Genomic DNA, 17,292 nt, shown 5'->3' with positions numbered 1-17,292 from the left:
TCACGCGTCATGCAGAAGGTCAAGGGCTGGCCTCTCCATGGTGGAGTGGGGGTGGCCTTGGGAGGGTGAGGTGCTGGGGCAGTGGGCAACCTCTGGCTCCTGACTCTTTCCTGTGTCGCTCTGCTTCTTGCCTTTGGTTCAAGAAAGACCATTCGCAGTGCAAAGCAGGGGCCTGGGAAGTAGCACAGTGTGGCGGGATCCCTCCAGGACTAGTGACCAAATAGTAAACTCCCTCGGATGGAAATCCCTGCAGGGTGCTTGGGTTCTGATCTCGCCCCAGGCACACCCCCGCGGCAGTCCTCCTGGGCCCTGGATCTCGTCGGTGGTACTAAATCCACAGTGAAAGCCCCAGCGATCCTGGGGAAGTCGGCCAAACCCGGGCACCTGCCAGGACTGGCAGGTGAAACTGGTTTGAAGAACATAGGGCTGAGTCAGCACTTCTGAGCTTGATTCTCATCCGTCAGCCCCGCTACCCAGGAGCCTTCCCCCTAGAAGAGTCAATTCCTGAGATTTCAGACCGAGATTATTGATGGCCCATCTGTCATCCCTGCTGGTTTGCACAAACAAAATGTCTCCCTTCCCCAGGCTGGGCTGAAGCAGGTGAGAGAGTAAGTGATAGGAAAAAAATGAGGTGACTGATTTGGGCCAGTGGCCCCACATGAGGGAAGGGAAAACAAAAACCAACACAAAGCAACTGGGAGGTGTTACCAGTGACAGTTCTCTGCTGGGAACGGCCTCCGGCATGAAGACCGGGCTCCTGTTTGATCTTTCCCAGGCTCAGTGGTGGTGGGGGAGGGGAGGCTGGAGCTGGTGGGAAACAGCTGGTGGGCTGCGGGATAATGGACCTCACAGCCAGGCCCATGTTCATAAAACTTTAACAGTGGTTCACAGAGCCTAACCCTATAACCCTAACACGGTCCCCCACCCCCGACTCTTGTAAGTCAATAGACTTTCTCTCCAGAAAAGAGGAACCATGGTGTGACCTGTTTGTCATTCACACAGCAGAGTCTCTCTCTGGCTAGAGCCTGAGAGAGGGAGGCAGGTCTGCACCTGCTCAGAGGCTGGTGGCATGGGCCAGGCTAGGAGTCTGCTGCTTCGGGGAGCTGCGCTCTCTCCTGCCCCCCTCCCTCCCTCTGAGGAAGGGAATCTTGAAGCAGGAGGAAGAGGAAGCCACAGGAAGGGGCTTTGAGTAGGGCTTTGCCGTAAGTTCCCTGAAGCTTCTGTTGCCCTGGCAGCTGCTGCCTGGATGTTAGGTCCCTTTGGTCTTAAGAGTAAACCTGGCCTTTCGGAGCCTGTGCTGAAGAGGCAGGTCACAGTAGGTGTCACGGGGGGCCAAGATGGTTTCCTTGGTGCACACGTGGGGAAGAAACTGGCTAAGGCTGCGAGTCCTGCATTGTCAGGCTAGAGAAGAGACTAAGAAATGTCCCTGTTGTTCTCGCTGCCGCGAGGCTAGTTCAGCTCTCAGGCTACTTGAACTGGGAAATGTGGTAATACAGTTTTTAGAAGGAGAAATGATCAACTAAGGCTTCGCTACCAAGGAGAGAGCCACGATAGGGCTTTAGATTGGTAACCAGGCCAACCAAGGCAGGTGACCCCTGCAATACTAAATGCTCCGGCTGTGGACGAAATGAAAGTCAAGCTCTAGGGCTCCGTGACTCTTGGGGTTTCGGATCTGAAGGCTCCTCCTTCCTCAGCCCCTCCTGTTCATATTCTCTGTCTCCTGTGAGGTTCTGCCTTGAGGCAGGGCCTGCTCCTGGCCTGACTTGGTTTTCCCTTCTCTGGGAGGGATTTCAGATGATCTGTCCAGAGCAAAGCTTCTCCCAGAGAGCCTTTCTCTCCCCTCCTCCGTGGCATTCCCCTGCCAGTCTCAGTCCACTTCAACCTCCCGCTCCTTCACCCCATGGCAATGATTCTTCTACCTGGTTTTCAGCTCTCTTCCTTTGAAGGTTCTCATAGAGGAAGCAAAAATTCACCTCTACCCAATCTCAGGTTTTCCGATGGGACTTTACCAGAAAGACAGATTAACATGAGAAAAACAAACAGTTTACTACCGTGTGCAGCACACCCTCCAGGGAAAACCAGCACAAGGAGTAACTCGAAGTGGTGACTTAGAACTCTGGCTTGATTTCAACAGAGGACACAATACATCTGTAGAGAAACGACAGGACAGAGGAAAGCAGGTTCAGGCAAACTGTGGGGAGGTAAATGTATGGGAGGGAACTAGAGAGTACGGTTTGTTCACAGATTCCTCTGGTGCTCTCTCTGAGCTGTTAAGAGCCTGTCTCCAGGAAGAGGGACATTTGTATTCCTGACTTAAAAAAGAAAAGAGGAAAGGTAGTGAGAGTACTTCCTGCATTTGTTGCTTCTTTTTTTTAATTAGAGGGGAGGGGGGGGGGAGGGGACTGGGAATTGACGTGGGGGGCTTATGGCCTTCAGCTCAAAATAACTTTTATGCCAAAGTGGCTTACACTGGGGTGGCATATCCTACTACCCTTTATTCTGTTGCCGGCTCACACCTTTCCCGCCCACCTCATTTAAACTGCTATAACTTCTGTCCCTTTCTCTTGGGCCTTGCTCTCAGTCTAGCTAAGCTGGTGAAGGACCTCATGCTAGTGCAAGGTGGTGTTCCTTCCAGGTTGCACTCAATAATGGAATGGCTGTGATGCAAGAGATGCTGGCACCTGGGACAGACTGGAGTAGGGGAGGGGGGAGGGGTCTTCTCCGTGGGGCTTGGTTCACTCCATTTGGGGGGCAGTGGCCACTGTCATGAGAGATCTAGCCATGGCTGCTTTTTTTTTATCTGACCAGGTTCTGTGAGTTTTTTTAAGGGGTTAAATTTTGTTTCCACAGTCCTCCATGTATGCAGATCTTTGTAATTATGAGTTATTGTAAAGGTTTCCCATCTTTTGACCTAATTTTGCAAGCAGAAAACTGAGCTCCCTGAGACTAAGGAGGCTCACCCCCCTTTCAATCAGTGGCCATCTTTGGAAGCAGCTCCTTCCACTTTCAGATTCAGACTGAAATTTCTTCTGCATGCACAAGGCAGACTCGTCTCATTGTCAAGTCTAATGAATAAACTCCAGCTGAGAGGCATGGGACCCAAACATAAAATGCAGTGCCTGGCACCAGTGGAAGTAAAATAAATGACCTGTAATCTGGTGAGCAGGTCACCTTGATCCTCTACTCTGTTATGGTGACTTCAGTGATTGATTTTACTAAATTCAGATGAAGCAGAAGGATGTCCAGGTTCAGGGCTTCAAGCAACACGAGAGCAGTGGGGCCAACATGAGATAATAAAACCCTTTGTGGAGGGAGGTAAAGAGAAGAAAAATCTCATTTCTCGGCTTCTCGAGGGCTTCATGTTTGGTCCTTCTCGAGGCTTGAGTCTGCTTCTTGCCTTCAGATTTTGAAAGACTCTGTTGAATCTGCTTAATAAACACTTCTTTTTTTGTGTAGTGCAGTTTAAGTGGGCTTGCAAATAATCTTTAAGGCAAGAGGCACATGCTTTTATTACTTTATTTGACTTGGAAGATGCTTGCTCCACAAAGACTACATGGATCCTGGAGTTCTCCTGTGAAGGTCACGTTTTTTACTTTGAGAAGATGAAGACCTTGCTAAAATAAAATATTACAATAAAAATAATCAGCTCATAGCATTCCAGAACTGTGCTGACAAATAGAAGTGTAATGTGAGTTGCCTATGTAATTTAAAACTTTTATATTAGCCAGGCACACTAAAAAAAAAGTAAAAAGAGATGGATGAAGTTTTTAAAATATATTTTACTTAATATAAGATATAAAAGTGTTATAATTTTACTATGTAATCAATATAAATAATGATGAATAAGATATTTTACATTCTTTTTGGGGGGTACTAAGTCTTTGCAATCTGGTATGTATTTGACACAGGCCATTTCGATTCTGACTAGCCACATTTCAAGTTCTCAGGGTTTCAGCCTCTAGGATGGGAGCTAGACAAGGGAAGAGCTATTGGAAATGGCCTTTGAATAGTCAACCACAGTGAATGCCTCTGGTCCCAAGGTAAGACATCCTGCTGTTCAAAGAAGAGCAGTAGATTATGAGCCAGGAGCCACCAGCTTGCCGCCTGACCTCTGAGTTTATACAACCTTATTTCTAGGGCGGGGGGTTGAGTGCATTAGAATGTCTTTTTCTGCTCTAATACCTGTGGTTGTATTTAAACTCCTTGAGGGCATTGAATGAGCTGTCCAGTGGCAATGTAATTAATTTAATGTGATCCATTTGGTAAAAACAGCTGTGGCTCTTCTCATTCCTATGGTCAGGGGACATTTGTTGGCTGGATAAACCCTCATGTTCACAGATTTTGATGGAAGTCTAATTATACCAATAACCCGGTGTCCTTGGTCTCCGGATGTCTGTTCCCAGTGAGAATGTCAGACGTGCTAAGCTAAAGGGACTTCTCCTGGCGCTGACTGACCTCTGCCCTGCCCAGATCGGGTCAACCCCAGGCAGAACTGTGGAGGAGAGGAGGTTGGCCCTCTGAGGTCCCTCCATACCCTCCCCTCCCACCCGGCATTCATTTCTTTCCCATGGTTGGGTTCATCCATCTCTGGCCCAGATGTGGCTTTTGTCTAAACCCTTCCGAGAGCCCTTCACCTCATGGAACTACTCAGCTTCCTCCCTTTCCTCAAAGCACTGCTCACAGGGGCTGCTGTGCTGAGCTGCCTGTGCAAAGTGTCCCTGTGTGGTGTGGGGGCAGGGTGGGGGGATGTAAGCTCCTCCCCCATCCAGGTCAGGTATGAGCGTGCAGCACGGGGCTCCTGCTGGCCAGGCCAGGCCACAGGTCAGCAGCTGAGTCAGGCTCTGCTCGGTTGCAAGTAACAGAGTCCACTGAAGGGAGATGCACATAAAGGGGAGTTATAGTAAGGTCAGCGGGTATCTGATGAGCACTAGGGGCTGGAGCAACAAATTAAAACAGAAAAAAACCCGTCCAGGAGCACTAGGGCAGTCTCCCTCTCTCTCTGTCTCTCTCTCTCCCTTTTATTTTCCTCCCTGTGTGAATCAGGACACAATAAACTTGGTCACTCCACAGTTCTGAAGTTGGCTTGTCCTCAGTGCAAGCAATAGCAAAGACTGGCAAGCATCGCTGCATTATAAGCCTAAATTCCTGGGAGAGAGAATTCTTGTGATCAGCCTAACTTGGGGCAGGTGTCCATCCTGGTCCAGCCACTCAGGTGGGGTGAGAGGCGTGAGGGACGAAGGCTGCCCTGTCACAAACCTGGGCACAAGGGCCTTGCCTGTGGGAGAGAGAACATACCTCTCAGAGAAGGGATGGTGGGGGCTGGGCAAGTCCTCCAAAGGCTGGTATTTTTGTTGTTGGTTTGGGAAGGGCGTTTTCCACATTTCTGATGCAGAGAAATGTAAAAACCCCAGAGAACACAATGTTAAAAGTGTTAGTAGGTCTGCATTCTGGATCCATTATTTACTATTAGTATAATCTTGTTTATTTTAATTATTTATCAGATCTTACAGTGTAGCATTTTCTTTTTTTTTAAAGATAATGCTCCTTTTTTATTGAAGATTTTATTTATTTATTTTTAGAGAAAAGATAAGGGAGGGGAAAGAGAGTGAGAGAAACATCGATGTGAGAGAGAATGGTCGCCTCTCGTATGCTCCCAGATGGGGACCAAACCCGCAACCCAGGCATGTGCCCTGACCGGGAATTGTACTGGTGACCTTTCATTTCACGGACTGATGCTCAAGCAACTGAGCCACATGCACTGGCCAGGGCGCCCCAGGATTAACCACGCCGACAAAATGAGCAGTGAGCTAGGTTGCAAATCTGTCGACAAGCTTGGCTTTCATGGGCAGACCATGATTAAATAAGAAAAGGTGTCTCAGGTGTGAGATTGCCTAACCCTGCCTCAGCAGGTATGCTTTTATTATTTTTATTGTTATATTTTAAGAATGCTGCATGTTCCTAAAAATATGTAGGCATATTCTCCCAAATAACAAAGCTGTGTTGCCTCAGCTTTGCTGTAATGTTCACGCGAGACACAACTTTGCACACAGCTGTGGGATTACAGGAGACACAACGGTATTCAAAGTCAGTGGAGCATTATCTCAGCAGGCCCCCCTTCCTAAACCTTGGACATTCTGAAGGAAGGCTGGCATTCAGAGGCCTGGCCCTCCTCTGGCTCCCAGGAGATAACCTCTGGGCCCCTGTAACATCCTGCCTGGTAAGTGTTTTTGCAAGTGCGAGGCCCTGGGCCCTCCTGGATCACTTTGATCTCTGAGGGGCTGCAGAGCCAAGTAACACAGATCAACTCAGAGTCCGACATGGCTGATCCCCAGAACAAATTCTGGATGCCAGAGCTCAGGTGAGGTCCCCTGGTTGATAGCACCTGTCGTCACATGTTGCTGCTGGGAGAACTGTGACCCTGGGCAACTGTGTCCTATGGGGGGGGCACTTTTTGGTGCTGTTTGCGGTTGGGACTTCTCAACTCCTTCTCCCTCAAACCCTATTTCCTACATTCTAGCAACCCCAGGACTGAGGGCTGCTCAAATGTAAAATTTCACCAGGACTCTGCCCTGGCCCAGGGCCACTCTGCATTCACATCTTCCCAGCTGGGAGAGAGTTACTCTCAGCTGACACTTTGGAGGGAATCCCAACTGGCTCACAGGATGCTCCTCTTGGCTTAGATGCACTTCCACAGTCGAAAGTTCCTTTAGTCAAAAGGTCTTTCAGAAAAGTCGAACTAAACAGAAACAGAATTTTAAAACCCTCTCTATTGTTTATATCTACATTTGCAGAATAACAAACGAAGTTTGGGCTAACGTTTGGACATAGGTATTACAAAAGGGTGAACTTCAGATGGGTGGAATCCAGGGCCTCTGTAAGGTGTGGCTCAGGCAGTTATTTTTGGGTCGTTGGCTCCCCCAAATCTCACGATGTTGGCACCTTCTACGACCGGAGGAAAGGATAGCCTTGGTCGGAAGGGTTGGAGTTGGCTTCTAGATATGGTTTGAAATCTATAGTATAAACACCAGGCCAGACCCAGATGATTTTGCAGTCACTTTCCTGACCACCAGTCTGGGTAGATTCTCCTCTCCCCTCCCCTCCAGCTGCCGTCCCTCACACCGCTGGCCTTCATGGGTGCTGCGAGAAGCCAGCCGGGTTCTGATCAATCACCCGCTGTTAAAGACAAGGTCAGATGATGCATAAACAAATAACATAATAAGTAAGTGAACAAATGAATCCATGTTCCAATAAAACTTTATTTGGCCCGTCCAGATCAAGTTTAATAATGCTTAATAGATTTTTTTAAAATATGAGTAGTAATAGCAATTCCTCTGTAATAACAATTATATATGAACTTCCGGGCAAGGCCAGCAGCTTGTTCCTTCACTAAAAATGTAAAGCCGCCCTCTGAGGACGAATGGCACATGAGGAGCAGTGTACATTTCCTTTTCTTTAAAATAAAAACCGAACCAAATACTTCATATTTACATATTCTCCATTTAAAAATCGGTCAGTGTGATTAATTCTGTTTTTAAATAGAAGTTTCTAATCTGTTGCAGGTTCCGATGTACAAATCCTAGTTAGCTGATTAGATTTAAGGTGCCGTTGCAGTGAAAGTGGACACAGCTAAGACCAAGACCGGGGCATCCTCCGCCTGGCGTGCCTAGACTCCCCGTGGGTATCTTTGGGTGTGTTGGGGTGGGGGTGGGGCTGAACACCAGCGGTGGAAATCGCACAGCCTTCCAGGCGCCTGCACTATGCTTCTGCAGAGGGGCTGCTGTGTCCACACACCATCCCCCCAGGCTCTGCGTGGGGGTGCCCCTCTGGGTGTGAGTGTTCCACACTCATCCTGGCCTAAATTAGGAGGGGTGTGGTTGCTTGGAGCCCCTTCTGTTGTCATGAGGTCTCCATGCTGCTGCCTGACCCCTGAGTGCCCTCACTGTTGGCACCTCACTTCTCACATCTTCCTACCTTCCTGGACTCCTTGTCCCCCAGGCCACTTGCTCTCCAATGCATTTCTTTGGGGCCTGCTCTTTGCCAAGGCTAAACAGATGATCAAAATCAAGGGCGATATTCATGATGCCTGATAGGGCCCTTCTGAACTCTTCCCTCCTCACACACGTGCTCTATGGTAAGCACTTCAGTAGGTGTGGGGAGCTCTGAAGGGGTTCGTGGCATTGCTACCTCCCAGCTCACTCATGTATGACACCCCTTGGGGAGCTAGGGCTGTCGCCGTGTCTGTGCCTGTGTCAGGAAAGTGTGCAAGAAGTGTGGAGGAGGTGGGTGCACAGGCCTAGGAGGATGAGCTCTCTTACCCACAGACCCCAAACTGGCCTGACCCAAACAAAGATCTCAGCTCATGCAGCGGGGAGGCAAACGCAGGGGCGTGACAAATGAGAATGTTTATGCACTGGAGGCACCAGAAAAAATGTGCTTGCGGAGGGAAAAGACTCTGGCCCAGTTTTCAGATTTGGAACACGGGAAACACTGTTCCGAATCAAGGAACATGGCATGGGTCAGGTGGTCGCGGACAGGGAAGATGCTCTCGGACTAACTTCTCTGACTGAAATGCCAGTGCGACCCAGCAGAGGGAGGTGCTCCATGAGGACAGACACAGGCTGAGGGCCGGGAGACTGGGGTTCAAGGCTCGCCCAGGCACTGGCCAGACTTTGCTTCTCTGCTTCTCACTGTCTTCCCTCATCTGTCAGTGGAGGCTGACGGTTTAAACGCCAGGCCTGCAAGGTTCCTGTCTCCACCCACCCAGACAGGACCTGCGGACTGGGTCTAAGACCTGTTTCTTTCCTGCACGCCACTACTTAGAAAATGCAAGGGCCTCCTCTTCGCTGGGACACTGATCAACCCAAACTAGGCTCCTGTTCAAACCCGTTCCCAGAGGTTAAAGGCTAGTTATTAAGGCAGTTTAAGAAATGGACATTCCTCTCGCTCCTTGGATCCTTCCTATGTTCTGCTAACCCCCAGGCAGCAGAGAGGGGAGGATGGGGTGGTGGGGGTGCCGGGGAGCTGGCCGCCTCCTGCCAGGCCCGACTTTCCCAGGTGGCCCTTCTGGGTGGGAGTGGGGGTTGTGCTGGAGCGCCCCCTCGGCCCTCACCACCTTTCTTTGGAGAAAGCCTCGGTCTGCACGAGATCTCCAGGGTGCTCGGAGATGCATGTGCCATTGAGGTCGCCCAGTTTGTTGTCTGGTAGGTCTTCGGGCTTGGTGCAGAGTTTCAGCGCGCGGGAGATGAACACGTCCAGGTCGAACTGAGGGCTAGTGCTACCGTCTTTGGCGGCAGGGTGGCTGGGCGGGGAGGCAGACAATCGGTGCTCAGGACCCTCGGGGGGCGGGCTGGCGCGCTCTGGGCCACCCTGAGTGCTCTTGACCCACTGCGCGATCTCCAGGAAGAGGCTGGCCTGCTCGTCCTCGCGCACCCCAGCGTCCGCGGCCACTGCAGCGGCAGTCGGGGGCGCGCCGGCCGCCTGTTTCCAGTGCGACAGGTCCAGGATGAGCTTGGGCTCCGAGTAGTGGTGCGGCTTGTTGTCGCGCCACAGCAGCTTGTCCAGGTAGGACGGCGACCCCACCTTGTAGTCGCAGGAGCGCCCGTAGTCGGCCTCGAAGGCGCGCTCCATCGAGGAGTGTGACTGCTCCAGGAAGCGCTCGGAGCTGCTCTGTGAGTCCTTGCGTGGATCCACCTGCACGTCCTCCGCCAGCGGAGCTGAGCCGGCGCGCGGGTCGCGCTGCACTTCGCTGGCGTCCAGGCAGCGGTCTGACCGCCACTCCAGGTCGGATGACAGGCTTACGGGGTACCTGCAAGGATACAGAGGGAACAGTGATTGGATCCCCAGCCTAGTCCCTTCAGCTCCTGTCCCCACCTCGCTCCAAGGTGGAAGGGTGATGGGACAAGGTGATGGTGAGCTTCCAGGGCTCAGGTAGAGGGACTGTTCGACTTAACCCTTGTATCCTTTTATATTCATTCGATACCCTACAAATATTTCTCAGTGGCTGCTCTGTACCAGGCACTGTTCTAACCATTACCAGACATCGCAGTGAACAACACAACAAAATCCCTGTTCTCATGGAAGTTACTTTCTGGTGAATGCACCGAGGCAGTGCCCCTTAACCTTTGCTGTGCAGGTAAATGGCCGTGTTAACGTTTCCATGCAGCAGGTCTCCGTGCAGTAGATCTGAGCTGGGGCCTTGGGCTCTGAGTTCTAGTAGGCTCCCAGTGATCTGGGGGTCTGGGGACCACACTTAGAGTAGCAGGGCCCTAATGAGTGCGTCTCAGCCCTGGCTCAGATTAGAACACCTGCGGGAATACCAAATGACATCCCGTGGCTGCCCTACACCCCCAATTTTGATCCAGTAGGTCTAGGGTGGGGTCCTGCATCAGCATGGTTTTCAAACCTCCCCACGTGATTCTAAGGCACAGCCAGGGCTGAGAACCCCCGCCCTAATGGACTGTGTTCGATGCCCCGCAGCGCCGTGCCTGGATGCAGAGCAGGTGGGGCCTACGGAAAGGTTATGGGCTCCTCCGGAAAGGCCAGCCATCCATCCTTGGAACTCTGCCCTCTGTTAACTGCTCTGCAGCCACAGAAAGTGAAGGCAGCCAGCCAAGAGCAAATGAAGGGCAGGCGGGCAGGAGAGCCAGCTGTCAGCTCAGGCTGAGCCCTCCCTTCCCTGGGCCAGGTGCTCTCTGCAGAACCTTTGCGGGGAGGGGTGGGTAAGGCAGGGAGCACAGAGGAGGCATCGGCCAGCTGCCAGCTGCCCCTGAAACAAGGGACCTACTGCTCACACAGGAAAACCCAACGCACCAAGGGCAAGCAGGTTGGCTGTGTGAAAGTACAGATTGCAGTCCATTTGGTTTGAGAGGCACGGGAAGGCCCCAATACTGCCTGCCCTCCCAGTGACACCAGTAGGGTCAGGGTCACTCCCAGTGGTGAACACAGCCTCCTCCCACAAGGGTCCTCGAAATTGCGAATATTTCCAGTAGGAAGAATTGATGAAGACCCTAAACCAAGAGCCAAATGGAAGTTGTAGCCCTCATAGCAGCCTGGACTGTGGACTCAGTGTTATCACCACCTCAGATAAGGACACAGGTGTCCAGAGGTTAGCAGTTTGTCCAGAGCAGCTGGGCCTGTAGGAGGGGGTTTGCCCCCACCTTTGTTGTTCACCTCCCCCCACCACAGGTATGATGGGAAAGGTTGGGAGCAGAAGTGTACCAGGTTTAGAAGTGGTCAGAGTTGATGGGCAGAAACCCTGCTACAGTTTTTTCCTGGCACCAACCCCCTGCCAGAGCCATGATTAGCATGGGATGAACCTCGCTGAGCCCCACTGCTGCGGAGTGGAGGGGGAGGGGCTGCAGGGACCAGAGCCAAGGGCAGGCCTAGCACCAGGGGTGGCAGGAGAGAGAGTCTTCACTAATCTCCATTTGTTGGCAACTCTTGATAACAACAATCGATGTGGACAAACTGTCCAGTAATAGCAACGTGGCCCTGACCAGCCATTAGTGGTGCCTTCTTAATCCAAAACCCACTGAATGACTAAAAAGGAGGAATTGCTCGTCTGTCACATATGTAACTAGCCGTTACATCCCCACAACAGCAGGGCTCCCCCTTAGGCCCCTCAGAGTCCTAGCTGCTAAGCCCTTGACTTTATTTCTAAATTGAGCAGCTAGGCTGTCCCTCCCAGGAGTAGCAGATGGTGATTCCCAAACGTTTAGCTTCGTGCTCTAAGAGGAAAGGGCCTAAGAGAGCATGTGTGCCTTGCCCAGGTGGAGGCTGTTAAAAGTATCTTCTTTAAAAGTATCTTCTACCCAACTCTGATTCATTGGTAGCGATGTCTGGACACTCTGTGCTGAGAGGGATTCTGATGCCCAGCCCACTTTAGCAGGAGAGAGTCCCGTGATTGCTTAGCAGCGTCTGACATGGGTGCAGACTGGGGAGGACCCGGATGGGCCAGATACAGGCTGTATGACACAATACCACCCCCAACCTCTCTGAGCTGCAGCCGCCTCAGGTGCCGATGGGCAATACCAATAACGGCACCTCCCCTAGAGGCACTCTGTGGGCGTGCGAACGATGTGAACACGCCAGGGTGGCGCAGTGGTAAATTTTGCATTGTTCTTTTGCCTTGCGTTACTACAGTTTACTTTTCCAGGGCAAATGCCCAGCCTTCCAGAAGTCAGCTGATGGCTTACTAATGCTCATGGAACATTGCACTGAGCCCCGTGTACACCACGTGAAGAGCAGAGCTGGCGGTGCCACGCTACACAAAGGAAAGCCCTCGACCTGTGCACAGGTGAGCGACAGGCTGCATGTGTCAGGGGACAGGAGAGACGAAGGCAGGAAGGTAAGTTGGAAAAAGCGCCCCTGGGCTATACAATGTGGAAAATGGGGAAAGGTCACAAAGGATCACAGGAATGTGGGCTCTAGACTCCAGGGCTGGAAACTTCTGGAAACACACCTGTCCCAGTTGGAGAGCTGGCTCTGGCTGGCGGCCATCAGCAGGATGTCGTCAATCTCGTCCTCAATGTGGAAGGGGTGCTGGGAGGTGGGCTCGTCCTCAGGGCATGAGTATGGGCTCATGTAGGGGTGCTGCAGCCCCATCTCAGCGGTCAGGCGATCCATGGGGTTAAAGGTCAGGATCTTCTCCAGAAAGTCGATGGCTGTGGGGAGCAGAACAGAACAGGAAGGTCATTTGTTGCTGCTGCCACCCCGAGGAGGAGACCCCTCCGCATGGTGGTGTTCCCAGGGGTTTGTACTTTTCCATTTGTAGAAAAAAGGTTTTCAGCCATTTTCTTTCTCACGATCCTCACCACAATCCAGTGACAAATTCAGAGCCGATGCTGCTTTTTTGACTTCACACATCCAAGAAATAGAGGTTGGTGAGGGTGGTAGGGAGAGGGACTTGCTCAGGGTCATGGTTAGTTACAGGAGGTCTAGGGCTAGAACTCTGCCTCAGGCTGCCAGAGACAAGGATTGAGGTGCAGGTGGTCATGTGGCGGTGGTCCCTGAAAGTGCACCGGGTGGGGTGGGGTGGGGGGAAGAAGCCAGCTGAGGACGTGCTAATGAGCAGGTTCCTCCTGTGGGCACCTGGGGCTCAGTGCCACGGGGGTCCCCCAGGAGACAGCGTGGGACGAACCTCGGAGGCGGCTTTGCTTAGGGGACGCTGGCAGGGCATCATCACTAGTATTATTGTTATTTAAAAAGCACTCATGAACCCTGAAGTTGGGCAGCACCTACCCCAAAGGCCACTCCACCGACTACCAAGGACCAGTCTCCTCTTTCCTCCCCGTGGCAGCTGGTCCTCTAGCAAGTGCCCAGATACTTCTAGGAAGCCCTAATCCTAGAAATCCTTCCTCTGTCCAACATGCGTCTGTTGCCTTTAACCTCCACCCCTGCGCCTACCTCTGCCCTTTGTGGTCCCCTGATATCAGCATGGTCTCTCTTCCCCGTGCCTGCCTGGGACACACTGGCCTGTATCTTCCAGCTGCTCCTGTGGTTAGATGTGGCTGTGTGACAGGGGCCATGGAATGGGGTAGAACTGACGTGTGTACCCCAGTTCCAGGCCTGGCCCACAGAAACCTCCTGCTCTAAGAGAGAGCCCTTGGCTTCAGCTCGAAGTTGGTGCCCTGGGGCGCGTTGAAAGCTGTGCATTGAAGATGGCGGCTGACAGCTGCCCTGACAGCCAAGGTCCCAGCAGAGCGTCCAGGCTCCCCCAGTCTGTCAGATCAGTAGTGAACCCACTACCGTGGGTTAAGCCGTAGAGATTTCAGATTTTCTGCTACAGTGCTAGCTTACCTTTAACTCATGAACCACCGTATCCTCCCTCCCCCAACTCCTTTTTTTCCTGGGCTCAACTTCCCCAGGTGTTTTTAAGGTACGTCTAATATAGATGAGGCTTATGTACCATCCTGTAACCCTCTGTGGCCCCGTGGCTTCTCAGCTAGACTTCTCGGAAGCCCGAGGTTCTGAAAGATTCTCAGGGGTGTCTCTGGTGATCGAGAGTCAAGCGGGCAAGGCTCGGAGGCCCTCGACCCTAATTCATCCAGAACCTTCCTTCCACCTGTTTTGTGTATTCGGTTTTCTAGTCTGATTTGTCACTTGTGGGGTATTTACTTCTGGTAGTAAATGCAGAACCATGGGCTCTCGGGGCCTGCCTTCCTTGTGCTGCATCCGTGGCATGACGGCTGCATCGGCTGCTGGGGGACATGGACACCTAGACTGTGTCCTTTGAGCCCCTGGGGGCTATAGCAGAAAGACCCCTGCCTCTTCCCACATCTGCAGGGCCTCAGAAGCACAGCAGAGGGGGTGAACCAAGGGTCACCAACTGGCTGTCCTAGCCATATGGGCTTGAGTCCCCTTCCTGCCACCGATATTCCATATTCCACGCCGGTGCTACCTCATTACCTGAGGTCCAGAGGCTGAACTGGGTTACTTTTCAAGGCCAGAGGCAAATGCGAGAATTTTGGATGAAGTTGGCATGATGGGACAGCGCAGCAAGCCTGGCTTTAAGGGACATCTGTTCAGCTGCAGGACTGAGTCCAAATCCATCAGCTGGGCATTCAAAGCCCCGTGGCTCTCAGTCCTTTTCACCTCTTCAGTTCTATGGTTTGCAACTCATCCTACTGATCTAGGCCCTCACCACTCTTCTGGGCCAGCCTCTGTCCCTCTCAGCACTTGGTGGCTCTTTCCCCCTTCCCAAGTGCCCGGAGCTCTCACTTGCCCTGTAGAATGTGCCCCTTAAGTCTCCATCCTCATCTCTAATGGGATTCCCTGTCTCCCCAGCTAGACCAGCTCTTGTGTCTGTTTGCATTTCCATCCGTGGCAGTGCTCCAGCCACAGTGGGTCAATCAATGTGGGCGGAGGCTGCTGATGACAGTGAGGAGCTTCATCATATTCGATCAGGCACCAGTTCTGACTTCGCTGAGACCAGGCCCACCACTCTCAGAGCCAGGTCACCAAGGGCTGCAGTGTGTGTTGTTGCTTGGGGGAGGGGACCTGGGTGACACATTCCTGATCCAGAATTCGTGAGAGGTGAATGCACCTCTTGACACTTGGTGGGGTTTCTACAGCAGGCTCAGAATCAAAATAAATAGGGATGGCCGAGCCTTAATTTGTGGTGAATCAAATAATCCCTTCTCCCTTTTAGTGACAGGGAAACTGAGGCAATTCACTGATTGAATGGGAATCATGGCCAAAGACATTGTGAGTCCAAGTTCTTGGTTTCTTGATGGGGAGGAGTACAGCAGAGACTGCTGGTTTGTACCCTGTGTCTGTTCTCCTCTTTCCTAATTTTGGACACAAAGTATCATGGAGTAAAATACCCACTTCACAGTCTCCACTGCAGAGAGGTGGGGCCCTGTGACTCAGCTCTGGCCAACGAGGCATGAATGAAGGTGAGGTGTGTAAATTCTGGCTCATGACCTGAAGGGCCAGGGGACCCAACCCCCTTCCTCTCCCTCCTCCAGGGACTAAGGGCAGCACCGTACAGTGGCAGAACAAGACAGAAGGGCCGTGTGCCCCTGGGTGACTATGGGGAGGGTCCACCTAGTGGCCTTGGACTGCCTGCTTTTGGATTACTAAATAAAAGGGAAATAAACGTCTTAATTTCTTTTTTCTTAAAGAAGCATGAACTCAATGGAGCCATTGCGAATTTGGGTCTCTCTCACGATTGGCTGAACCTGTATCCTACTTATACAGGAGCTTCCTAAGGAAGCCTCTGACAGGGATGGGGCCCAGTGAGAATGTAATGTCTGAGATGACACTCTCCTTTGCCCAGGGTGTTACAAATTCTATGTTACTGACTTGTCACAACCACCTGTCTAATATATATTAGGAGGTAAGGAAACAGAGATGCAGAGAAGTCAAGAAACTTACCAGGGCCAAAGAGCTGGGCACTGGTGGAGCTAGGAGTTGAACCCGGCTTTGGCTCGCAAGCAGATAAAGCTCATGTTCTCTGCACCGTATCATACCCTCCAACGAGGAAGAAGTAAAGGGGATGAAGGAGGGAGGCAAGCAGGAAAGACAAGAAGGAAAAGCAAACCAGGGCCAGAATGTGGAGGACCACTGAGGACTGTGGTGAGGGGTGCCTGCTGGCCAGACTCCAGAGCGCCATCCTTCCCAGTCTGGAAGGAGCCAGGGCACAGGCTGCCTGCTGGGGGGCTCGCTTGTATGGCTAGGGACTATGCGTGGTCCTTTGGAAGGAGACCACCTGCCTCTGCCCTCAAGATGATGCCCCCAAGATGCTGGCCTGGATGTCTGGCTCAAGTACCTTCACTGTTCACTTCAGGGAGCAGCTTGCGCAGGGGCCTCTTCACCTCCCAGGTGCTGTTGACGAAGGAAGGCATCACCCTGAGCAGTTCGTCCTTGTCCTCCTCCCGGATCACAGGGATGGTGTCTAGTATGAGCTGCATCTGCTCTAGCTCGTGAGCCCCTGGGAAGGCAAATGCCAGGTGGTTAAGTGAGCTGCCCAAGTGGTGGGTGTGCAGAAGCACCATAGCAGCTCCAGAAGGCCTGGGAAGGGCAACACAGGACAGTGGGAACAGCACCAGGCTGGGAGCCAGGTGTCCTGGGCTCTGGCCTTCATTCCGCCGCTAACATGCTATTGACTACAAGCAGATTGCCTGCTGTCTCTGGGGCTCGGCTTTGTGAAATGTCTCTGCCTCTTAATGGAGCAGTCTGATCCAGACTGAGTCAGCCAACACTAAAGGGACGGGAGCAGCCTGGCCCAGGGCCTTCCAAGTGCTCCTTTCCATATACCTCTCCACATGGTCTTTACCAGGCTGGGGAAGGAAGTGATTTCGAGTCTAGAACTGAGCCTTAGCCTTTGGCTTCCAATTAGAAGGACTCCAGTTAGGAGGGAAAAAGAATCAGGAATAACAAATTGGGTTTGGGGTGTGTCCTGAGAGCACTGCCCCTGTGCTCCTTGGGGAGAGGGAGGAAGACAGGCTCTGCCCCTCCGTGGTCAGGATGGAGTCAAGCATTCATTCACTCATTCAACAAGTCATTATTTATTGAGTACCTTCTCTCTGCCAGGCACCATGCCAGATGCTGGGAATGAATACCTTTCTCATCTGTAAGGAGCATCAGTCTTTATGCATCTCAGAAACTTGCCTTCTACACCCAGGCAACATGGCGCCTGCATCGGAGCTTTGGCACTGCTGGTGTGGGTCGGGTCTGTCTCCCTGCGGTCCTGCTCTGACCTCCAGGCTGCAGTTACTTTCATCATTTCCACTTTCCCTTTTTGCATGAGTAGCCTTTCCACTTCCTCTACTAGGGTGAATCCTCAACCAA

At 52.1% G+C, this 17,292-nt stretch overlaps 1 protein-coding gene across 5 annotated transcripts in view; it reads right to left on the bottom strand.

The window, feature by feature from the left end:
* Nucleotides 1–7,236: 7,236 nt before the first annotated feature.
* Nucleotides 7,237–17,292, bottom strand: part of MAPK4 (mitogen-activated protein kinase 4) — a 126,481-nt gene continuing 116,425 nt past the window's right edge. For 4 of the 5 annotated variants that reach the window (XM_037165097.2, XM_053664358.1, XM_037165099.2 and 1 more), the window contains 3 exons: nt 16,271–16,432; nt 12,461–12,662; nt 7,237–9,805 (listed from right to left, as the gene is read on the bottom strand). In XM_037165097.2, the coding sequence (XP_037020992.2) occupies nt 9,106–9,805; nt 12,461–12,662; nt 16,271–16,432 (1,064 nt within the window). In that variant the 3' untranslated portion in view covers nt 7,237–9,105. The remainder of the gene's footprint in view (nt 9,806–12,460; nt 12,663–16,270; nt 16,433–17,292) is intronic. The other variant, XM_053664360.1, reaches the window with a different exon arrangement.

Source organism: Artibeus jamaicensis, unplaced genomic scaffold (genome assembly GCF_021234435.1).
Source record: "Artibeus jamaicensis isolate MK-2021 breed Jamaican fruit bat unplaced genomic scaffold, CSHL_Jam_final contig_354, whole genome shotgun sequence".
Classification (NCBI taxonomy): domain Eukaryota; kingdom Metazoa; phylum Chordata; class Mammalia; order Chiroptera; family Phyllostomidae; genus Artibeus; species Artibeus jamaicensis.
This window is presented reverse-complemented; position numbering and strand designations above follow the sequence as displayed.